A 21,245-nucleotide genomic window follows, 5' to 3' on the forward strand; every position below is an offset into this window, starting at 1 on the left:
CATCGGTAAAGAACTAAAAGATCCATACCATGCATTGAAGGTCAACTACAACTATACTGAAGCAGCATATTGTCAAAAGAATAGAACAGAAAGCACCTTGCAAGTTCTAGTAGAAATCTACAACATGTTTCAGTATTACAGTATGGATGCTGTTCTTTTAGCACTATGTTTTCGGATGGGGTTCTGTTGTATTCCAGTAGTCTGATACTGATGGTAGTATGGTACCAGAATTGGACCAGGAAATCTTCAAACATGACAGGACCTGTCATGTTGTTCCTACCATTGTAGATTGGAACAAGGGTGGGTATTAAGGCTAAACTTCTTTACCCCCATGCCAGAGTGGTTCTGCATAATGTGGTCAACTCTATTGATAAAATCCCTTGTTATTTCATCTTTTTTAGATGTACCATACTTTATGCGTAGTGAGTAGTGAGTCAGTAGAAAGGATGAGCTCTGGATAGCATCTCCAAGAATGCAGAAAACCACAAGACACACAGGCTGCCTGAGCGGCATCTTGCATTGGCATGAGAGCGTGTATATGATGAAGGATATACTTTGGATGTGAATATGCAAATATAGAAGCAGGTAACCGTTCAATGTACTTACTGAAAAAATATCAAGTACAGTAGCCAATCTTCCAAATCAGCAAACTTTGTCAGAAGCAAACTACTAAACAGACAACTGAACTCTGGTAAACAAATGCTCGAAATTCCAAACATGAATTTGTTTGTAATTTTTCATTACCGGCCAAACGTGCTGGTATGAGTTGCCATCACTCTTCCACATCAAATTGGTGACCTTCTGCAGCATACTCATCTCCTCCTCAGGGGCCACGGCGGCGCTAGCAAGCGACAGCGAGAACCCCCTGTCGGTGGCGACTGCGTGCCACCTCCTCCCCATTTGTACCACCGCGCCGCTCTACTACTCCCAAAGAGTAAAAGAATCCAAGCAAGATTCAACTTTTCCTTGGTGCGGGAGCCTCTGGAACCACAATTAAGCATGACGGAAAAAGATTATAACAACAAAAAAAATAGTTGTAGTAATAATGGTTTCTGTTAACGCATGAAATGCTTCTGTAGGTTGGGAATTGGTCCAGATGGTTGACAGATACGTTTTGCATGGACGCTGCTGAATCTGAAAATGATGGTCAAGATGCAGAAGATAATGGTGATGACAGAATAGATTCAGCTGAATCAGATTGTTTTAAGCTACTCAATGAGTTGAGTGATCTTCTGATGCTCCCAAAGGACATGCTTATCGAAAAATCCATCAGGAAAGAGGTAAGTGTTGACGCTTTCTCACAAGTCCTAATTTGTATTCTGCTACGGTGTTATTATTTTCTCTTCAATGTAACCATCAACGTGCTGTAGTTAAAATTTTGACCTTCCTGTTTTTTGTCAGGTCTGCCCTTCTATTGGCCTTCCATTAGTAACAAGAATACTCTGCAACTTCACTCCTGATGAGTTCTGCCCTGATCCTGTTCCTGGCATGGTTCTGGAGGAACTGAATTCTGAGGTATGTTTTCTCTTTGCTAAAATTGATTGTCTGAGATGTAGCGCTATAAAACACAAACATCATCTTGCTGACAGTTTGCTACATACGAAGAATCGAATATACTTATATACCAAATCAATTGATGTTGTATCTAATGTCGCGCAGAGCTTGCTGGAGCGCTCTATCATTTTTTTACTTTCTGTTAACAAATTACAGACTATTTTTGAACTGCGCACAGCCTATGGACATCCCCATTTTCTGTTGGTAAAACAGAAACAAGTCCTATAACCAATAACCATCCCCACATAAGGAGGGGACATAATCACAATTCGAAACACATCGACCCCAGATCTAACTTGGACCTGATGGTGTTTTTTGAATGTCAGATAGACAAACAAATTCCTATAGTCGAAAATGCGCTAGCAAAGATGATTAATTTTCCACTTGCAGTTAAAAAGTATAATCACTATTAGTATCAGGATTCCATCTCATACCTCTGGAAGCTGGGCCTGTGATCCCATTATTTTGTCACACTTGTAGATTCATGCCACACCATATGTATGGCATGAAATAGCTCGTCGTTGGGCTTTCTGGTCCTGTCATGTGTATGGTGTGGCATGAATCTACAATGGCCCCTGTATGGTGTAGACAGGATCTAGATTGGAACAAGGGTGGGTATTAAGGCTCTACTTCTTCACCTCCATCCAACCATTGTAGATTCATACCACACCATACACATGACAAGGCCAGAAAGCCCAGAACCAGCTTGCATTGTCAACCAACGACAAGCCATTTCAAACTTTCTCGCAAAAAGATTGATCATGAGACAATTATGTAGCATTCATTGGAAAAAGGAATAACATAGTACCATAATTCAAAACTTGACAGGAAATAGAGGTATCCAGACAAAGCAAACTCCAAACTTTGACACCCAGTTCTTAACTATAATAGAGCAAAGTGCATTAGACAACTCCCAACAAGTAGAACCCTTTACTCCTCAAACATACTAAGCTTCTACTGTATCATCAGGGGCATCAAGCATAAAACCCTTATTCTGACTCACAAGTTGCAGAGGCTCACAAGTTGCAGCTACGGGAATGAATAAAACGTTTATTCTACCTAGTGGACCCAACACTAACAATTCTGACTACTGGTTCATGATTTGAACGTGTTGGTTGATATTACCATTCTCTCTGTTCGCCAATATCACTTGAACTTGATGACGAATCTGCCTCAACACCTGCTGCTTGTTAATCAAAATCTCACATAGATCTGCAATGACACATTTACAAGAAAAATTAGAAAATAACACATTATAGATCGAGTCATGTGAATGGTAGGATTCCTCATCCTCTAGCTCCTTCGCTTGGGCAATAGTAGGCTGGAAAATGAGATGGCTCGCATAGGTGGTCGCCACGCCACCTGAGGATGGATTAAATTATATAAAATCGAAATGAATATTGATATAGATGAAACTTTTCCAATCTAATATGAATTGGAATTCTATTTTACCGATATTCCTATTTATCTTTACAAATGTGGCGGCCAAACAATGGAGCTCGGCCTCGGCCCTTCTGAAACGTGTGATATGGCGTGCAATGTGCATGTCCCATACACGCAGAAAAACAACCTCAAACCTGTTATTAATGTTTAACTGTAGCTAAGAAATACAGGATCCTGAACTTGTCTACATTTACAAATGTTTGAACCATGATAAGAAACTGGTACAAGGAATTGACAAAGCCCAAAAGTGGTGGAAACCATAAGAACACAATAAATAGAATGTTACTACATGGATAAACACAAGAATCCCTTCAACACTGACTTTATAAAAGACTATTAGATTGGCCTCGAGTCTAACTGCACCAAATCACAGAATAATCCATTAGATGAATCCAAAGTGCAGTTTTCAACTAATATTAAATCGAGGAAAGAAATGAATTAGAATTGTTATAGTCTCAAAGCGAATATAAAGGTGAATGAAACTTGAGGAAACAAGTTTCTAGTACTCACGTATGAAAGATGACCAATAGTAAGTTTTCTCAAGTTAAAGCAATTTTGGATACAATGAGTTAGGAAAAAAAGTACAAGTGCTTTTAACTCAGCTGTACGTTAGACTAATATAACGTATCCAATGTTTATCCTAAAGAGCCAATCAAAACTATTGAATGAAAAAGCAAGTAATGAATTAAAACTAAATTCATCAGAACTACTATGCACATCATTAATTATTAAAATATATCTAGCAAGAAACATGAAAATTAAAATCGGAGACAACACTTTCCCGTATGGTGAATACAGGATCTTGAACTTGTCTACATTTACAGCATTCGAAAGGCAAGAAATTTTGGAAGACAACTAACCATGTGTTCATAAGCGCCATGTCTGTAACAGGAATGTTTCTAGGGAACGACCACCGATATTGACTATCCGTCACATGAAGCACTAAACCTACAACATCTATACACACAAAAATGTAAAAAGGAATGAGTTATTTATGGATATATTGTATTATATCAGAAAAAATCAGTGCAATGTATTTATGACTTTATACCTGCTATCGTCCTGTGGGGGCGTGAGTAGACGTCGTTGAAGTCCATGAAAACACTTGGACATATTGGGAACTCTATACGCCTTGCCGGGGTGTTCACAGTAGTATGAGTGATCATAGACATGTAGTACTCAGAGTCTAGGTACCAAAAAAATCTGTACAGCGTCATAGTTGGTTCAAACCCGACGTTGGCAAAGTCATATATGTGATTATCATAGAGTCCTTGATTGAACCTTTCAGCATCAGACCCACACGCGATGGCCTCCATCCTAGTCCCCTACAAGGCATAAAAATTGATACACTATATAATATGATTCTCCTAATCAGGGATATATTTGATCAGATGTTAGATGATCTTTCATATGAAACCACTGCATATGAACTTTCAAATTACAGCATACATGATAAATAGTAAATGACACATGCAGAAGCTGATGATAAATTGTCACGTGGCCTAGCATTTCCTATATTGATCAGTATGTATAGTATTAAGGACAATAGTAGGTAAACTTATCCACAACAGAAACACCAATTTACCACAAATATAAATCAGATTCATAAGCTTCATGAAAACTAATAAGGCAAAATACATTTGCAAAGAATATCTGTCACAATTTCACCAAGCCAACAGTTTGAATTATATACTTAACTCATTCACAAAAACAAATGCCAAGTCAGCCCTCTAGTCCATTTATAAAAAATGAAACCATTTAATAACTAAAGTGAAGTCTAAACTGAGCAGCAACAATTGATTGAGAAAGCAACCACAACTGAGCAGCAACAAGTGAGCTGGGTTATGTTCCCATTGTAGCATATATCTTTCTGTATTATGCCCATTTTGTTTGTTAGGCATTGCAATAGCTAATGTAATAGGTTGTTTACAGAACACAAGAATTAGCAGATAGAAAGGAAAGGTCAACTTTGTCGAGCTACGTTCATATATATTGGAGGAATATCGGACTATTTCTTTAAGGGCTAAAAATAAAGCACTATGGACACAGCTCCATTATTTTTGCCACATAGACCAGAATTGCTCGACATATACTTTTTCCACCCCCACATCTGAATAACCAAAGATCAATTCATCCACAAGATGCCATAGTTTAATACTAACCCACATGCACATAGATACATCCAGATAGCTAAAGCTACTTGCTACTAAGACTAAATGGTTTCAGGACAGGCACTCGTGTTACAATCACTTTGTTGGTGACTTGGTGTGGCAGCAGCAATCCAAACAAGTATATGTCTCCTGCATGTTGCTATTCCCCGAGTACTCATCATGATTCAAGAACAGACACATCTGACCCCTGGAGAGAATCCAAGAATTAATCGTTGTGTGCAAAACTTCTAGAAACATCACTAAGTAAGATTACAAACATCAAGATGAAGCTGGACCAACATACTAGATAATAAAATGCACTATTTTATAGTATCAAGTTGTGAGCACAGAAAAATTAGCTATTACTTCTGAAAAAACACCGAGTTCATCAAAGCCCCTCAGTATGAGCATAATGTCTTGTTTAATATATTAATACATCTTTAGTAGTTAGTCTATATGGTTCAGGAGAAGCCAAATATTCTGAATATCAGCACCTCCAAGAATATAGATTGTAAATCCTACAAATAATCATAAGTAAGAAATAGGTATAACTCCTATAATGGAGACCTAGCACACAAATCAGTAACAAAGGGCACCAAACAGTCTAAACTAATCAGGGAACTGCAAAAGTTTAACCCCTAAAATTGCTGATCATGAATTGTTCTCCTTCAAAATTTGCAAAGCATTGTTACATGATTACAATGTCATATGAAGATTTAACTTACCAATAGATCCATTAGAATGGCCCTTAGCAGTGGACGACCATCAAAACCCTCCCGCATCGGCGCTTTCCAGATGACCTTTGCGCGCATGATCCAGCACCGCTGGTACATGTGATCCATCTACACCTCATGGAACTGCAGAGATCTATATGTGCAAAGAGAAAAGCTATTAGCTCCGGAACATAATCAAACTAATAACAAAATTCTATGCATGTGTATAGGTATGGAGGATTCTACTTGCCTACTCATGGAATAGCTTCCAGGAAATGGAGGCATGGCTTGTACCCTCCTGCTCACATGCAGACGACAGGGCACCCCATCTCGCTGCTTGGTTGGACACTTGGCTGGATGTGTGGAGATGAAAAAATGACCCAGCCGCATCAGCCATAAATAAAGACACATGTGGCGCCAAAAGACATTTTTTTTGCGGGCTAACAGGCGCCAAAATGTTGTTATAGCAATTAGTCTGTAGTCTGTTAGGGTAATTTTGGCCGATGAATCAAAAAGGAAAAAAAAAGAAGATAAATATGGATGCCTTACCTTTGGGAACGCATCGGTTATCCTCCTTTTTATGCGGATTCTGTTACCACATCGTACCTTTATTTTCCTATCCAACAGAGATTGCATCGATTATTCCTAAGAAGGAGGGGAGTTCCAAAAATTGCAAAACCCTAAGAAAATTTCCCAATTCCTGAAACCCTAATCCCCATTAACACCAAATCCCAAAACCTAGAAGTTGATCAGTGGGCACAAAAACGGATTTTCTTTTGCTTCTTACTGTTCCGGCAGTGCACGCCATCGTCGCTGCAACGCCCTCACCTTGATGTTGGCACCGATGCTCCTCAGCTCCCGCATCCACTCCACTCCACTGCTTGAGTCGCCATGCTTTTGATCGCGCGCATTTTGTGCCACGGCGGATCACCTCGACGGAGCTGCGCGCAGCATCTTCGCTGCACGCGCGCGCCGGCGAGAAGGTCCACCGTGCCGCCGTGCAACTTCAGTCGCGTGTTTTTCGGGAGTGAACGATGGTGAATGGATTAGGGTTTCATGGCAGATTGTTTTTGTTCCGTGTTGGGTGACTGTGACCATCCGATTGGATCCAACGGACCTGAGACTTTTGGCTTCGTGGGCCGCACGGAAGCGTCCGCGAGCAACACACAACGCTCCTGCATAAGTTTTGTACCACCTCGCCAATTAACAAGGGCATTAGCATACTTAAATAACAGAGCCCACACTACCTCCTCGAACTCCTGTAAGGCATCAAATTCTCCTTGCCCTAAAGCTCGACAGGCTGATTTGGCGTGGGTTGAGCTTTGGCTCCCTGCCCTTTCGGCCTGTCACTTTTTTTTTTAGAAAATGAGCATGATTGTTTTGTATAAAATTTACCTGCCTTTTATTTAGGTTTTATAGGTGGGTGAGGTTTCATTTCAAAAGGAAAGGAAAATGGTCAAGGTAGTTGAACTAATGAACGATCTAACTATTTTGACCTTTTTAAGGAATTCTTCAACAATTTGATGACCGTATGTATGCTACAGCAAGAATGTAGAGGAGGTTCTACATGCATAATTTTAATTTCAATACTTATGAAAGAAAATAGTAAATATTTACACCCATCACCCTTTAGAACTTACTAAAGTCAGAAAGGGGCTATTGCCCCCCATTTTCTCCAGCATCGAAGCATGAGAAACTCAAGTGATATTCCTTTCTTGTTCATGGACATGGAATCCTATAGTGTTTAATTTGATCAAATTGCATTTACATGTCTGATGTCTCATCTTTTAGTGTTTACACTTTACATTATGTTGCTATTGGTAAGTTGAACTGAATGATATCTTCAAGAATGATGCATTTAATGGACCATGAGAAAGTAAACAATGATCTTGCCAGGCTGATGGAAACAGAGGGTCTTGACATCCAGCTTAGCTATGATGTCTTATGCGTACAGTGGAAAGCAAGCAGTGAGGAGGCCACAAAGAGGTTTGAACACATAGTTAGAATAATGAATGAAGAGTTTGCTCGTTTCCAGGAGCAGAAAACAGCTTGATATTGGACTCGCATTCCATGAATTTGCCAAAGGTCAGGCTAAGCTAGCCAAAGATATTGCTGATGCATGGCACAGCGTCCTCCCAAAGCTTGAAGCTTATTCCACATCATAAACGCATTTGAGGGTGGTAGAGCGAAATAAAAGGAAGGGGGCGTTAAAAAGTTAAGAGCGGAAGAAAATGTTGAGGTGGGAGGAAGGATTGTTACGTTTTTTTTAAGTAGGGGAGATAACTGCAACTGAAAAGGGACAATATTCATTGTCTCATCCAGGATGATATACAGACAATATTCATTGTCGCATCCAGACAATATTCATTGTCTCATCCAGGATGATGTACAGACAATATGCATGTTCAGACAATATTCATTGTCTCATCCAGGATGATGTACAGAAGAAAGGGAGGAGTATGTACATTATTTTTTGGTGCGCTTTTTTAACACTAACTTCTATAGTTAAACTACAGTTGTGCCTTACTGGGACAGTGACAGCAGCACTATCTACTTAAGACCAAGACACCAATTACAAGACAAAGATCAATACAATTAAAGCTGGTCTGAACATTTTGCGTAGGAGTTTCTTCCAAAAGCTTCATGGCATCAGTAGAGCCTGATCTTTGTGTTATGTGCTGCTGGCATAGAGGGCAGCGTTCCATATCGCAAGTCTGCAGACACATATATGTTATCAATCTAGCATGCAGATTGCAAAACATGAAATATGTAGCGAAAACATTGTGTATAGTTGATGAAAGGTTTTTGCACCTGATGTCCACATCCAAACGCGAGGTCCTTCGATTTATATGCAAATGGGGCACAACTGCAGATAAAAAGTGTCAAGCTTCTTAGTTTGTAATCCAGAGAAAACAGAGGTTTAGCACATATTACATAGGTAAAAGGGACAGTATTTGCATGAGTATATCACGAGGCCAGCTGCTGTGCCGGCAAAAGCAACAAAGTACATCCAATCAACCTGCAGATGCGCAAAGTTTGCGTCCCTCAGATCAATTTATAAATGATTACTGCAATAAACAAATGGAGAAAGGAAGTCTTGTGTCCATACCTTCTCATGCTAAGCAAAGATACGGATTAGAACGGCCCACATGTCTGAGGTCAAGAGTGAGAGATTTAGCATGGTTGCTCCGCATATCTGGAACAGACAAAAATGGCCCTGTTTTGTAATATTTTTCAGGAAGTTCATGAGTTTGCCCACAAGAGGATAGTGGCCTCTACCTTAAGTATAATAGTTACTGTCGAGTAGAACAAGAACTTTGCCAGCGCAAATCCAATAAAGGGAAGAATCTGAATAGATATAAAAAGGACAGAGAAAAAAAGTTAATGACTGACAAGGTGAAAATCTAATCGAACATGCTTGAGCATAAATTATTTCTTGAAGTGTGTCAAGGAAAATGGAATATAGGATTATACTCTCTTGCTATTCTAAATATAGTCCGGGTGTTGATCTCAATTAACCTGTGGCTAACATGCAAATGGATGACCTTGTTCAGAGGAAGATCAAGTCATTGATGCTGAGGACGGCCTGGTCAACTTGAATGATGATGCACTTTGGAAGGAACCTAACTTACAGGCAGATCAAGGAAGTCAAAGCAGTACCTCTCTCTCTTTGCAAAATTCCTCATCTGAAGCTTCAGTTAATGGGGGACAACCAGCTTTTGACCTGAATCTTGCTACAGCCAGAACATAATGTGTATCTTCATCTTGAAGTTCATCAGGAGGACTTTGTAGATGAAGTTGGACAAGTGCAAGCTTATTTGGATGAGCAGCAAGACATGCTACCTCTAAAAGTGCTACATATAGAGTTGTAGACTAATTCAAGAAGTGCTACAAGTATGCATCATCAATACATGGGCTTCCAGCGGATGCTCTGAATCATTTTTCTTTTTTCTGTTTGCATCCGCTTGTTGTTTGTACTAAAGAAATTAGTATGAAATAAAAGATGCTAGAACACAAAACAGGGAAAAGATGCTACAGTAATTACTATTCATCAAAGTATATCGCCATGTCAATAAAAATTGCAGATCTTTCTTTCTTTCGTTTCTTTCCTGGGCTGCTTGCTGTTTCACTTGCAAGTTGCAACAGAGGGCAAGCTAGACAAATTTTCGTTTTTTACCGAATGTGTTAGGTCATTGCTACTATCACTTGCCAGTCTTGGATCCTCCAACTTATCCTCTGCAAATCTTGTTTCTAGCTTGAAACAAACACTCTGCCTCTTGCTTCAACTATAGCAGGAATTTTACTCATGTTAATTCAAACAAAAATAACAAGGACATGGTTATATTATTTTAGAACATGTTTCGGTCATCTGTATTATCTCGTGAAAATTTTTTATTCCCGTTGCAACGCACGGGCATTTAACTATGTACACTATATGAATTTATAAACCTCGCATATCCCGTAAGGACCTCTCTGTAGACGATGTTCCTCGTGTATATCTCACTTTGCTTTGAGCACTTCTTTTTTTTTGTTATCAGCAAGAACGGCAAGAATCCTGATGTTCGCCCTCGCGATGGCCCTAGATAGCGCAACATATAACTGACCGTGAGAGAACACCGGCTCGGGCAAGTAAATACCGACGTTGGGGATGGTCTGCCCCTGTGCCTTGTTGACTGTCATGGTGAAGCTGAGCCTGACAGCAAACTGCTTTCTTTTAAATTAGAAAGGGAACATCTCATCATCTGAGGGGCATAGGGGGATCCGAGGTAGAAAAACCCTCTTTCCAGCATGTTGCCCCAGCACAATCTCTGCATCGATGGCATTTCTCTGGAACCCCCTGACCACCAACCTCGTCCCATTGCAAAGTCCTTTCGTGGGGTCAATGTTCCTAAGTAATATGATAGGATAGTTCATCTTGAGCTTCAGAATGTGTGGAGGCAGCTCGTTAAGTGTCAGCGAGTTAAGAAACTCAGGGGGGTAGTAGTTATGGGGATCATTTTCTGCACGATCAAAGCTATGATACACCACCTCCTCCCCTCGGAAGAGATCGATCATCTTCATATTAACCTGGTCCACACAATCGTTTCATGTGGACAAGATGGCTCGCGAGGTGATGTAGTTTGGATCCGACATATTATCATCAAGCATTGGAAAAACGTTGTCTATCAGTTTATCAAGGTCTGTGTCCTCCCCTATATACGGCACGCATATATCGTCAGGAAGACGTACATCGCCATCACCATTGACCACCTCAGTGCCACCACCGATGCGCAGTAGGTATTCCGCAAACCACGGGTCACTTTGTGTCCTCATGTTGCGTACAAGCTTTAGGTGATGCATGCAATCCCATAGGTACGACCTACGCAGCGACGCATCAATTATCTGAGCCCTTGACCCCTTTCGGACAACAAGGAGGACCTGCCTGAAATCTCCACCAAACACAACCGTCTTCCCACCAAATGGCAATTCTGGTCGGCTCATTATGTCACGCATGTTGTTGTCCAACGCCTCCACCGCTTGTCTCTTAGTCATGGAGGCTTCGTCCCAAATAATGAGTGAAGCCGTCCGCAGAAGCTTGGCAGTCCCACTCTGTTTAGAGAAGCTACAGAACACACCATCGTCAACACTCAGTGGTACCTTGAAGCGCGAGTGTGCGGTTCTTCCACCAGGCATTATGGAAACTGCAACATCGAACGTAGTTGTTGCCACAACAATCTTCCCCTACCCTCATATCGTTGTAAGCAACGCCTTGTACAGAAAAGTCTTCCCTGTCCCTCCTGGTCCATCCACAAAAAACACAACGCCCTCGTCACTGTCAACAGCAGATAGAATCTCATCGTAGGCGGCCCTCTGCTCGGCGTTGAGGAAGTCCAACAGAGTTGCGTCCTCATGGTCAAGCTCAATAGTGGACTCCTCAAAGATCTACCTAGGCACACTGTCGATGAATCAGGAACCATGGGTCCCCGAGTCCCAAGGCCAGGCCAGCAGTTTGCCACATGGCGCCCTCCCGCGGGGATCATCTTCGCGAGGTACGAGAAGACTAAGTCCCGGGAGGGGGTGCTCGGGGCCATGAACAGTGGTCCCTGAGTACCTGAGTTCTCCGATGATCCTGGAAGACCGAGTGCCGGGAAGAAAGTGCTCGAGGCCGTGAACGGTGGCCCCCGAGCACCCAAGTCCCCCGACGACCAGATAAGCCAACTACCGAGAAGGGCGTGCTCGGGGCTACGAACAGCGGCCCCCGAGCACCCGAGTACCTCGAGGACCCAGGGGAGTTAGTTCCGGGAGAGAGTGCTTGGGGCCATGAACAGCGGCCCCCGAGCACTCGGTTCCCCGAGGACCTGAACAGCCAGTCCGGGAGAGAGTGCTCGGGGTCATGAATAGTGACCCTCGAGCACTCGGTTCCCCGAGGACCACGAGAGGGCATATCCGAGAGAGAGTACTCGGGGCTGTGAACAGTAACCCCCGAGCACTCGGTTCCCCAACGGCCGAAGAAGCCCTTCGCCGGTGGCCCCCACAGAGGTCCAGCGGTGAGGTGTCGACCAGTGAAAGGCCCGATGCCGCATTTAAGAGGGCGCGTGACCTGTCATCTTCAACTGCTCCTGCCACGCTCGGTGTCAGTCCCTACCACATTCTGGCAGGAGGGCGTGGGGTCATTTAATGCACGGGTCCCATCCCGCATCATCCGGCGCGCCTCGGGATAGCATCGCGAGGCCTAAGGCGCCCTGCCGGCCGCCTTGTTGTGTCAGGCGTACAAGACCGGGCGGGCACGCTGGGATGCTCAGTGGCTGCCCGGTGGGCCCTCTCCACGGCGCCCGTTGCAGAACGCCATCATGATGACCGAGACCTGGCGAGGGCGCGTTTTCAACCCCCCGTCACTTCGCGCAGCAGCCCATGATAGTTGCTTTTCCATTTATGGTGCCTTGGAACTTGTACCCTCCCTTTCGGGACACGCTACCGCCGACGAGTATTTAAGAGGAGCCGGTGGACACGAAAAGACACTCTCTCACTCTCTCCCCGGATTCGAACACTGAGAGCCAAGGAACGAGACAGAGGTTCAGTACAAGCACAAAAGCTGAGACCACCGAAGAACAATGAGCCCGAAGCTCTAGGATAGACAAACATTCTTATAACCAGCAACATCCCTGAGAGACATTCTCAGTGCCTTTATAGCATCCACACAGGAGTAGGGTATTACGTTCAGTGCGGCCCGAACCTATCTAAAATCCTCCAATGCATTTACTGCATTCTGCATTTGATCATTCCATTCCACCTGCCATCGCATTTACATCCATTTATTTCACCCGCAAAACAGATTCAGAATCATCCCCCCGGCCGAATCTCAAAGGGGGTCCCTCCAGATCCCTGCTTTAGGAGTTCACCCTCCGACACACACCGTTTGTCGTGTCATGTGCCTCATCGATCTCAGGAAGAGGGAATGATTGTATATCTTTACCCATTGACTGTAGCATGTTTCTGATATCTATTAAAACCATTTGTTGGGTCGCGAGTGTGCATGGATTGATGCGGCGATAGTCTTCCGACATTGCCTCAAAGTGCTTGTTCCAGAGTCCACGCACGTCGCTAGGCTCACAGAATACCAATATTGTTGCGAAGAGCCTTCGGAGCGATGGTGGCATCTGAAACAACTCGGCTTCCGTAAGACACTCATCCAATGTGTTGTCTGCCTCGATCAGGCCCCTTCTCTCTGCGGCTTCACGAAAGGTAGGTAGGATCTTGCCGTAAACCTTCCTTAGGTCATCAAAGGAGGTGGCGCCAGTCACGTGGTTTAGGAGAACCCGCAAATAGTAGCATTCCCCCTCGGCTGGATGAGCTGACACGATCCTACCAACTTGTCCACCTTCTCGTCTCCTTCGTTGCCAGAATTTTTTATTTTTGCCTTTTTGCCAAGTATACCACTCGGGAAAATCTCGGTACAAGATACCCCGAGCATGCTCATGTACTTTGTTCGCCTCGAAATACTCTGTCAGCATTGACTTATCAGCATCTTCCCGATTGAGCACTTCTTGGATATCTTGGCCCTCTTGAAACGAAACCATGTGCATATTCGGGAGATGAAGTTGTAGTTGCATCACAGGTGGTGAGTTCTTGCTTAGGTCAAAGCTATATATCCTCCACAAGGCTTCCGGGGGGGTCACTCATCTCGCGTCCCTATACTATCTGATCTCATCGATATTGTCGTTCCTGTCAGCCTTGTCAGCCTCGTTCACAGACACAGACGCTCGGTCATGGCCCTTGTATATGTACTTGAATAGGTATTTAACGGCCTTTATGCTCGAGCATACCTCAACATTGATGTGACAGTTGAACAGCCGTAGAAGGTAAGGGTTGTATGGGACAACCCACCTATTGTCTAGCTCGTGTTTTCGAACCATTGCATGCCGGCCATTATCACGTCTCCTATACACCATGTAGGAGTCCTTTCCTTGTAAGGTAGTCGCGTTGAAAGACCGTGGGTAATGATTCTTGCATGACGGACGGTCCTTCGTGCACGGGCAATCATGGTTCAGCACACCGCAAGGGCCATGCATCATATGCTTGACAACCATCTTGTATAGCTCTGGGTAGTTACGCTTGTCCAAGAACTCGGCAGAGATGATACAATCATACTGCTCTGGACATGTGAGCTTGTACCACCCCTTCATGATGAGCAGGAAGTGGGCATGCGGTAGACCCCTCTTTTGGAACTCAACCACATAGACGTAGGCCTTCACCTTGCCAAGCATGTGCTTACCAAGCAACTACTTTTTTAGTTCCTCTAGCTTCGCCCTGAAAACACGCACGACGAGATCCGGACGATCCTGGGGTATTTGGCTAGGGTAGAGCTCGTGTGTGATCTCATCCCAGTTTGGATTGCATGTCATTGTGAGGAAGACATCCAGCTTCCCATACTTTCGCACTAAAGCCATAGCATCCATGTATCGACGTCTCTTATCCCGAGGTCCACCGATAAATGATGTAGCCAGCACGGTCCATTTTCCAACCGCGTCCGCTCTACCCTCCCCGGCATGCACGCTATCCACCAAGCCTTGGTACAGGTCCGCCCTTAACTCCTTCTGATGAGCCCATATGTAGTCCAGCCGCGAGCTTTCGATCTTGATGTATGTGTCGACCGCGAACTGCTGAAAAAGACGCTTGCCAAACAGTATTGGGTTGAATATCCCTGAACGTATCTGGAATTTGTAGCAGTAGTAATCCCGCACGGACACGCATAGCCTACCTTTAGAATCTGCACAGAGCATATGACATTCAAAGTTAGTGTTGGACATCAACGAGTACTATGCCAAGAATTGATGGTGCAAACATCATCTTTTGAGAACACTAACCTGGGTCCTCATGATTATTACCACGAGCCATACGATCCGCACAAGCCGCGGTCACCGCATTGATGGACACACCGACCTTTGGGATATCGGGATGCCAGCCGAGTTCGCCTCTAGGGAAAAAGAGATGGTATGGCAGAGCATCATAGCATCCATGATACGATCGGATGCCATATATTTGCTTGTTCTTCCCTTGCAGGATAACGCTATTCTCAAAGTGCCTTCGGCGTTCGCTCCCCTCAACCCAAACAGCGGCCATCTCCGAAGTGGCTGGCTGTTATATGTTCTCTGGTCCAACCTATGATCAAGGTTCAGTGTCACACGGTAGTCATCAAGGTCCTCAACCTGTCCCATACTCCTGAGTTGTTCAGAGTACGGGTTGTCACAAAGTATGTCAACCAGCTTTCTAATAAGTTCCTTGTCTTGCTGGTACTGCTCTTCGTGGCAACAGTAGGATCATCATCGTAGAAGTAAAGCTCCAAGTGCTTGGGTTCGGTCTCGTCTATACCAAACGACCGTATGTTGTGGTACATTTGGCCGTGGGCACGAAACGTGTAAATACCACTTTTTCTCATGTCAATGGTCTCACCGTAAAGGTTACAGTATAGTGAAGTGAATGAGAAATGACCATTGAAAAACCTAATGCTTTCACGGAAGTGCCTAGCATCAACGTCTGAACTCGACCAGAGCCTCATGAGCTCAGGTGGTGTTTCTGGGGTACATAGTTTAATCTTTCCATTATGGCAGCATAACCCATTTGTCTCATGCTCGAACTTCTTCACGTTGCAATGCTTGCAGTTTTCAACAGGCTTCAACATGTGCGTGGCTTGGGGTATATTGTCATACACGTGGTCATACGGATCAGGTATGCTAGAGGTAGTAGCTGAGGCATCTTTAGCTTCATCGAATTCGATATCCTCACCATCGGTATCCCCGTCTGAAGTGATTTTTAGCATAAACGAGTTAGATAAGGACGTAGAAGATATGGATGTAAGGCGAAACAATGCCAAAAATGTACCTTGACCAGCGAACATGTAGCCCTCCTCCTCTTCAAAGTCCTCATCGAATACGACGCCATCATCATCACCTATCGCATCATACAGATTTGTATAAGTATATATGATGGCCCTGATTGTTTTTTTTTTAATTACAAAATGAATACAATCAAGGAAATTACCATCGTCGCTAACCGGTGGATGTGTTGTTGGCGCTTTGACGTTGGTAGTTTGAGGGGCTAGAGAGGTATTTTCTGTCAATAACAACACGAGTACAATACATCAGGGTATATGTTCTATTGGAATTTGAGGAAAGAGCAATACAAGTGAAAACATTACTGTTGTTAACGACACCTGACTGTGGTGGAGGATCTAAACCATTGGTATCTTCTACAGTTAAAGTTGGATTTTCTTCTATTGAGGCATAAGCTTTCTTGTCCCGTCTACTTGCAAAGTGCTCATTACGACGGGCTAGCAATGCTATCCTTTCTCCAGGTGTTACACGTTGTCTGCGCGTTATTTGATTGGCATTCTTCATGTCTGGCATCTAATCTGAAGTTGACTGGATGTAAACAGGCGTTGGTTGGACCGGAGGAATTGACCAATCATTTGTGACTCTGGATCCATGAGGATCAGATGCATCCATAGTAAGGGGAACCATCTCAGGGATATACATTGGGTTCTGCATGGCGATGGAATCTTGGCTCAAAGTGTTGCGCCGCAACTCTCTTCTTGCTTTTTCGCGATCTCTCTTTGCCTGCTTCTCCTCGGGTGTCATATTATGCACCCTCCGACGTTCACGACTTGCTTCAATCTGCTCCTCACTTAGGGTGCTGCGTCGCAATACCTCGGAGACCTTTCGACGATCACGTATCGCTTTCTTTTGTTCAGGTGTCAGATTTGCATATCGTGCACATTCTCTCACTCGTTTAGCTTCAATTTGCTCGATTGTTAACTCTCCCGTCAAATTATTAGGTGGTGGAGTGTGAGTGGCACAATCATCAATGGTTACGGTCTTGATGCTATTAGGGGTACATCGTAGCTGTATTGGCTCTTCTGGCATGCTAATAAGATGCGATGCATTGCGAACACACTTATTTCCTAAAATGGGATCACATGCTATCATCAGGAATCTAATATTGTGTGTCGCATTTGTAAGATGTGTCCACATGCAAGAACATGGCATCATCAAGAACCTGTGATAGGGCAGTTTGGAGTCATTGTGACGTCAATGATGCTTTCGTGTCTATCTGTACTTTCGACATTTGATGTATGTTCCTTGTTGCTAATGTTGACACCATCTAAAAATATAGAATATGTTTTTAGCTTCTTAAAATAACCCAACATGTACTTAGCTCGATAAATAATAATGTCTGTTGGTTACAATTCAAAGTACCTGGAAATTGAATAGAGTTCTTTGCTGTCTGAGTTTGATGCTATTCGGCATCTTTCAAATGGGCTTGTGCTTTCTTATGATGATGTTCTTCACGTTGCTTCTTTAGAATTTCATCCCTTTTCAGCGCATACCATTCCCTGTCCCGTTGCCTCTTACGTTCTTTAGGATCTACAAGGGGTGTCAGTGAACTGGATGTCTTTGGTGGATCAACAGTGCTATTGCCAACCCTATCTGAAAAGGTACAACATGTATTTAGTCGCGAAGCATCAAATTATATATATATATATATATATATATAATGAACTCGAAGTAGGAAGAAGTAGTTTTGCAATACTTGTACCGGTAGTGTTGGTTATGTTTCCGAGTGGTGTGCGCCCCCCGGACTTGCTGGATATTGAACATCTGCGAGACAGACTACCAGTGATTATACACTCAGTCATCAAAGTTTCTGAAATCAAGATGCTCTTGCTTTGTTAAGGATAATAAACCAATGTCAAGGCATCAGCTTAGCGTATGTACAATCATATTGTAAATTTTCAAGTCAACCAAACATAGCATTATCATACACTACAAATGCTTTCGTTTGTTATCATATATGCCTGTTTCCCCCCTAATTTGTCTGACTACATAATTTAATTAGTACACCCAACAGTTCTTTGGTAGTTAAAACAATGAGGACACAGGCACGGCTAACGTGAAGACTTAAAGTAACTCTTAACTTGTACTTGAAAGATTGCAAAACACAGTTAACTGTAGAGCATCTTTACAAAATAAAGGTCACACCAACCATTCTACATTAGCAAAACAAATCATAGAATAGGCTAAGCTTTAAGATAATGTACATGAAATTAAAGACTGACAATAAAGATTACGTTCCTATCTATAACAGTCAAACTCTAACAAGCTAGCTTGAGGATAAGACTAAAAAATCAACCAATTCTATAAGTTCATCACAGCTAAGAATTACATTCCTTTTTTTCTGAATTTCATGTACAATAAAGAATTAGCTTCATTGACAAAAATGTTTGCCCATTATAAATTTTTCCAAAAAGAATGGTGAAGCTCATGTGTAAATTTAATCCCTTTGCTTTTTTGTACCAGGAGGAAAGTTGCCCTCAGATTCACTGAGACCAGCAGGTCCTACTACATTTTTATAGCTAACTCACCAGCTCACACAGCTAAACCGTTTCGACAGCATTATTAGCAGCTTTGAAAACCTGGTAGTGGAAATGTGTGATGATAGCAGATGCTCATGGAACTGAACATGGACCTATTAGTCCAGGACGGAGAAGGATATGTTGCTTTTGGGTTCTTATTAACAGCCAGGACTTATCTACATTCTGGGAACTGGAGTAATCTGTCCTTAGTATGAGGTTACTGTTATTGAATTATGCACTTGTCACCATCATTGATTTGAATACGATACCAAATCAGTAATGCCTCAAATTCCAAATTCATCAAGAAAGCCAAGAGACGTTATATACGCTCTTAGCGAAAATGGGCTTCATGACAAACATTGTGAGTATTTGAACTACCTTTTGTCTGTTCCTTGTGTTTGGTACCGTCCTGCTGAAGGGTGGTAGATCTACTTTTAGTGGCTAAAATACTGAAGTCCCATATTGTACTCCAACTATCTTTGGCTGCTGAGACAATACCAATCTGTAGTCGTCGGTGATTGAATAAGCATATTCCATTCCTGCAAAACAGCAAAAGTATATTGAACTGCAAATTCGTTCCTGTAAAGAAAAAAATTACTTTTGAGTCCTTTTTGACAGAGTGCAACTTCAATAATTGAAGCCAAGATCATTGTTGGTACTTTAACAAGATAGGCTAATTAACACCAGTTCAGTGCCACCAGAACACTAAGTAATCGCAATATCCTTTGTGCTCGTTAATTATATGATAAAGAGAGGATTTTATGGTAGCAAAGGCAATTAGCCAACCAAACTGTCGCATTGACAAATTACACTTCAGTAAATAAACTAACAATATTGCTCTAGATGTCTGACTGCGACTATATATGCTAGCTTTGGAAATCTACAATGGAAGTCGAGACTTTATGCCACAGTCTTCATATGCTATAAAAGCAATATCCCATCCAGTACTCCAAGTAAAGAAGTGGCCCTACTCAAGCACTTGGTGCCAAAGTAGTCTACAAGACCCAGGTGTTTACATGCATTGTTTACATATTGCTTTTCAGCATAACAGATAATGCAGTTCAGAGGATTTGCAATGCAAATGACTAAATCTCCACAACAGAAAGGTAAAGCCAACAGAAATGGACCAATGACGATTAAATTAGAGAACTCGTAATACACAAGCAAGCAAATTCGCCTTCATTGCAGTTCCAGCAACCGCAGTTCCTTCAGCGAGATGCGAACCAGCTAAGCTCTAATTTAATCGTCAACCACCTAGCAAACAAAAAAGAAATAAATGATCAATAGGCAAACATTCAAAGTTTCAGACAGAAAAAATTACCTGTGGCGCAAGGCATAAGGGCAGTGACGCAAATCAATTGTCAGATCTAATCCTTTTTAGTGGTGTAAGTAGAACATATGCACAGAAATGGGCACCTCAGCTCCCTGCTTCTAATCAAAAGAAATCGACACCCGGCTCCAAAAGACACCACACTCATGCAAACTTAGCTATTGCGAAAGGTGCGGAGTTCAAGTGAACTGTATTCTCTAACTTTTTAAAAACAGAGGAGAAAATTCTTCTTAAGACAATCTGACACTGCTAATTTCTTTGTTCTCTTTGTAGATTGAGAAGATAGGTACCCATGGATAAGCAAATTATGAAACGGCAGTAAAACAGAGGGCAAGCGATTTATCTACAGGGGAGATCAATTTGACGAAGGACTGAGCGACACACAGTTTTCAGAAGAATAATTGTGGAAAGTAATATACTATGCACCAATGCATCACGCAAAAAAAAGGTACTACCTAGAGTTACTCAAACTAACCAGCCATCGTAATCAAGAACTTAAGAAGCAGAATCAAATGAAGGAGCTCTGGTTGTAGCAGATCAAAGGAGAATACCTTAGAAGCGGATGAAGTGGACCTTGAGAGGAGCAGGGGCGGGCGGCGGCACGGGGTGGCGAAGGTAGACCTGCGGCAGCGGCGGCGGGGAGAGGGGGAGGCTAGAGGAGCCGTCGTCCATGGCGGTGGGCGGCAGATGAGGATGGAATTGGACTGGGAGAGATGGGGAGGATTGGGGGGAGGTCGCCGCCGCGGCGCGATCGGTGCAACGCTAGGGCTAGCTGGTTTTTCATGGTGCTAGCGATCCCCTTTTGCTGTTGCGGCTCCTGCTCCTGCTGCGGCGGCCGCGAGGGGAGCGGTACCGGGACGCCGAGCGCGTTGGGGATGGGGAAGAGGAGAGGCAGCGCTTCCTTGGCGGGAGAGGCGACGACGACAAGAGGGCGGAGGCAGGGTTGGTGGTGTCAGAGCTGGGGTTAGGGATTTCGGCAGATCAAGAGGAGGGATCAAGAGGCGAATAGGTGATGCGAAGGATCCGCGAGGTATCGTGCGGTCGAGGAGATGGGCAGAGGAGGGATCGAGAGGAGATCGTGCTGGCTAGCGGTGAACGGGGTGGCGGAGGAATCGTAAAGGCATATTCTGGCAGAACAACATGCTTTACAACTTTTTTAAGTAGGG

General features: G+C 43.2%; 3 protein-coding genes and 1 long non-coding RNA gene across 18 annotated transcripts; 1 reads left to right on the plus strand and 3 right to left on the minus strand.

Moving 5' to 3' along the window:
• Window positions 1–1,061: 1,061 nt before the first annotated feature.
• On the plus strand, window positions 1,062–1,967 carry LOC133890373 (uncharacterized). The gene is made up of 3 exons (XM_062330766.1): window positions 1,062–1,280; window positions 1,402–1,515; window positions 1,881–1,967. Exons 1-3 carry the CDS (start codon window positions 1,119–1,121, stop codon window positions 1,965–1,967), a joined length of 363 nt encoding a protein of 120 aa, XP_062186750.1. The 5' UTR covers window positions 1,062–1,118.
• A 1,383-nt stretch (window positions 1,968–3,350) lies between these two features.
• Window positions 3,351–6,011, minus strand: LOC133890374 (uncharacterized). The gene is made up of 4 exons (XM_062330767.1): window positions 5,873–6,011; window positions 4,049–4,322; window positions 3,858–3,954; window positions 3,351–3,354 (listed from the first exon to the last, which is right to left on the minus strand). Exons 1-4 carry the CDS (start codon window positions 5,987–5,989, stop codon window positions 3,351–3,353), a joined length of 492 nt encoding a protein of 163 aa, XP_062186751.1. The 5' UTR covers window positions 5,990–6,011.
• Window positions 6,012–6,111: 100 nt separating this feature from the next.
• Window positions 6,112–6,869, minus strand: LOC133890526 (uncharacterized). Its single transcript, XR_009904053.1, has 3 exons — window positions 6,648–6,869; window positions 6,410–6,476; window positions 6,112–6,213 (listed from the first exon to the last, which is right to left on the minus strand). It is a non-coding gene; the product is annotated as an uncharacterized LOC133890526 (long non-coding RNA).
• Window positions 6,870–8,151: 1,282 nt separating this feature from the next.
• On the minus strand, window positions 8,152–21,184 carry LOC133891004 (uncharacterized). Of its 15 annotated transcripts, none has more exons than XM_062331684.1 (12): window positions 20,631–21,184; window positions 19,128–19,288; window positions 17,933–17,994; window positions 17,593–17,823; window positions 16,551–17,497; window positions 16,379–16,450; window positions 16,220–16,288; window positions 9,521–16,138; window positions 9,140–9,208; window positions 8,970–9,056; window positions 8,672–8,879; window positions 8,152–8,574 (listed from the first exon to the last, which is right to left on the minus strand). In XM_062331684.1, the coding sequence occupies exons 5-8, from the start codon at window positions 16,741–16,743 to the stop codon at window positions 15,519–15,521; spliced, it is 954 nt and encodes a 317-aa protein (XP_062187668.1). In that variant the 5' UTR covers window positions 16,744–17,497; window positions 17,593–17,823; window positions 17,933–17,994; window positions 19,128–19,288; window positions 20,631–21,184; the 3' UTR covers window positions 8,152–8,574; window positions 8,672–8,879; window positions 8,970–9,056; window positions 9,140–9,208; window positions 9,521–15,518. The 15 variants fall into 15 exon arrangements, 12 of the variants coding, with proteins under 12 accessions (XP_062187668.1, XP_062187669.1, XP_062187660.1 ...); XM_062331685.1 differs by having other exon boundaries at window positions 9,380–16,138; XM_062331676.1 differs by having other exon boundaries at window positions 8,155–8,574; window positions 9,140–16,138; window positions 16,551–17,297; window positions 17,393–17,497.
• Between the last annotated feature and the right edge of the window lie 61 nt (window positions 21,185–21,245).

Source organism: Phragmites australis, chromosome 14 (assembly GCF_958298935.1).
Source record: "Phragmites australis chromosome 14, lpPhrAust1.1, whole genome shotgun sequence".
NCBI classification, from domain to species: domain Eukaryota; kingdom Viridiplantae; phylum Streptophyta; class Magnoliopsida; order Poales; family Poaceae; genus Phragmites; species Phragmites australis.

Excerpts from the sequence above, each read along its gene's own strand:
- LOC133890373 (XM_062330766.1), top strand. The coding sequence starts at position 1,119 with ATGGACGCTGCTGAATCTGAAAATGATGGTCAAGATGCAGAAGATAAT. Across the intron at positions 1,281-1,401 it reads AAAAATCCATCAGGAAAGAG|GTCTGCCCTTCTATTGGCCT; the intron begins GTAAGTGTTGAC and ends GTTTTTTGTCAG. Across the intron at positions 1,516-1,880 it reads TGGAGGAACTGAATTCTGAG|ATAGACAAACAAATTCCTAT; the intron begins GTATGTTTTCTC and ends TTTGAATGTCAG.
- LOC133891004 (XM_062331684.1), bottom strand. The coding sequence starts at position 16,743 with ATGCCAGACATGAAGAATGCCAATCAAATAACGCGCAGACAACGTGTA. Across the intron at positions 16,289-16,378 it reads TCCACCGGTTAGCGACGATG|GTGATGATGATGGCGTCGTA; the intron begins GTAATTTCCTTG and ends ATGATGCGATAG. Across the intron at positions 16,139-16,219 it reads CTACATGTTCGCTGGTCAAG|ACGGGGATACCGATGGTGAG; the intron begins GTACATTTTTGG and ends AAATCACTTCAG.
- LOC133890374 (XM_062330767.1), bottom strand. The coding sequence starts at position 5,989 with ATGGATCACATGTACCAGCGGTGCTGGATCATGCGCGCAAAGGTCATC. Across the intron at positions 4,323-5,872 it reads CCATTCTAATGGATCTATTG|GGGACTAGGATGGAGGCCAT; the intron begins GTAAGTTAAATC and ends TATGCCTTGTAG. Across the intron at positions 3,955-4,048 it reads CCCCCACAGGACGATAGCAG|ATGTTGTAGGTTTAGTGCTT; the intron begins GTATAAAGTCAT and ends TTGTGTGTATAG.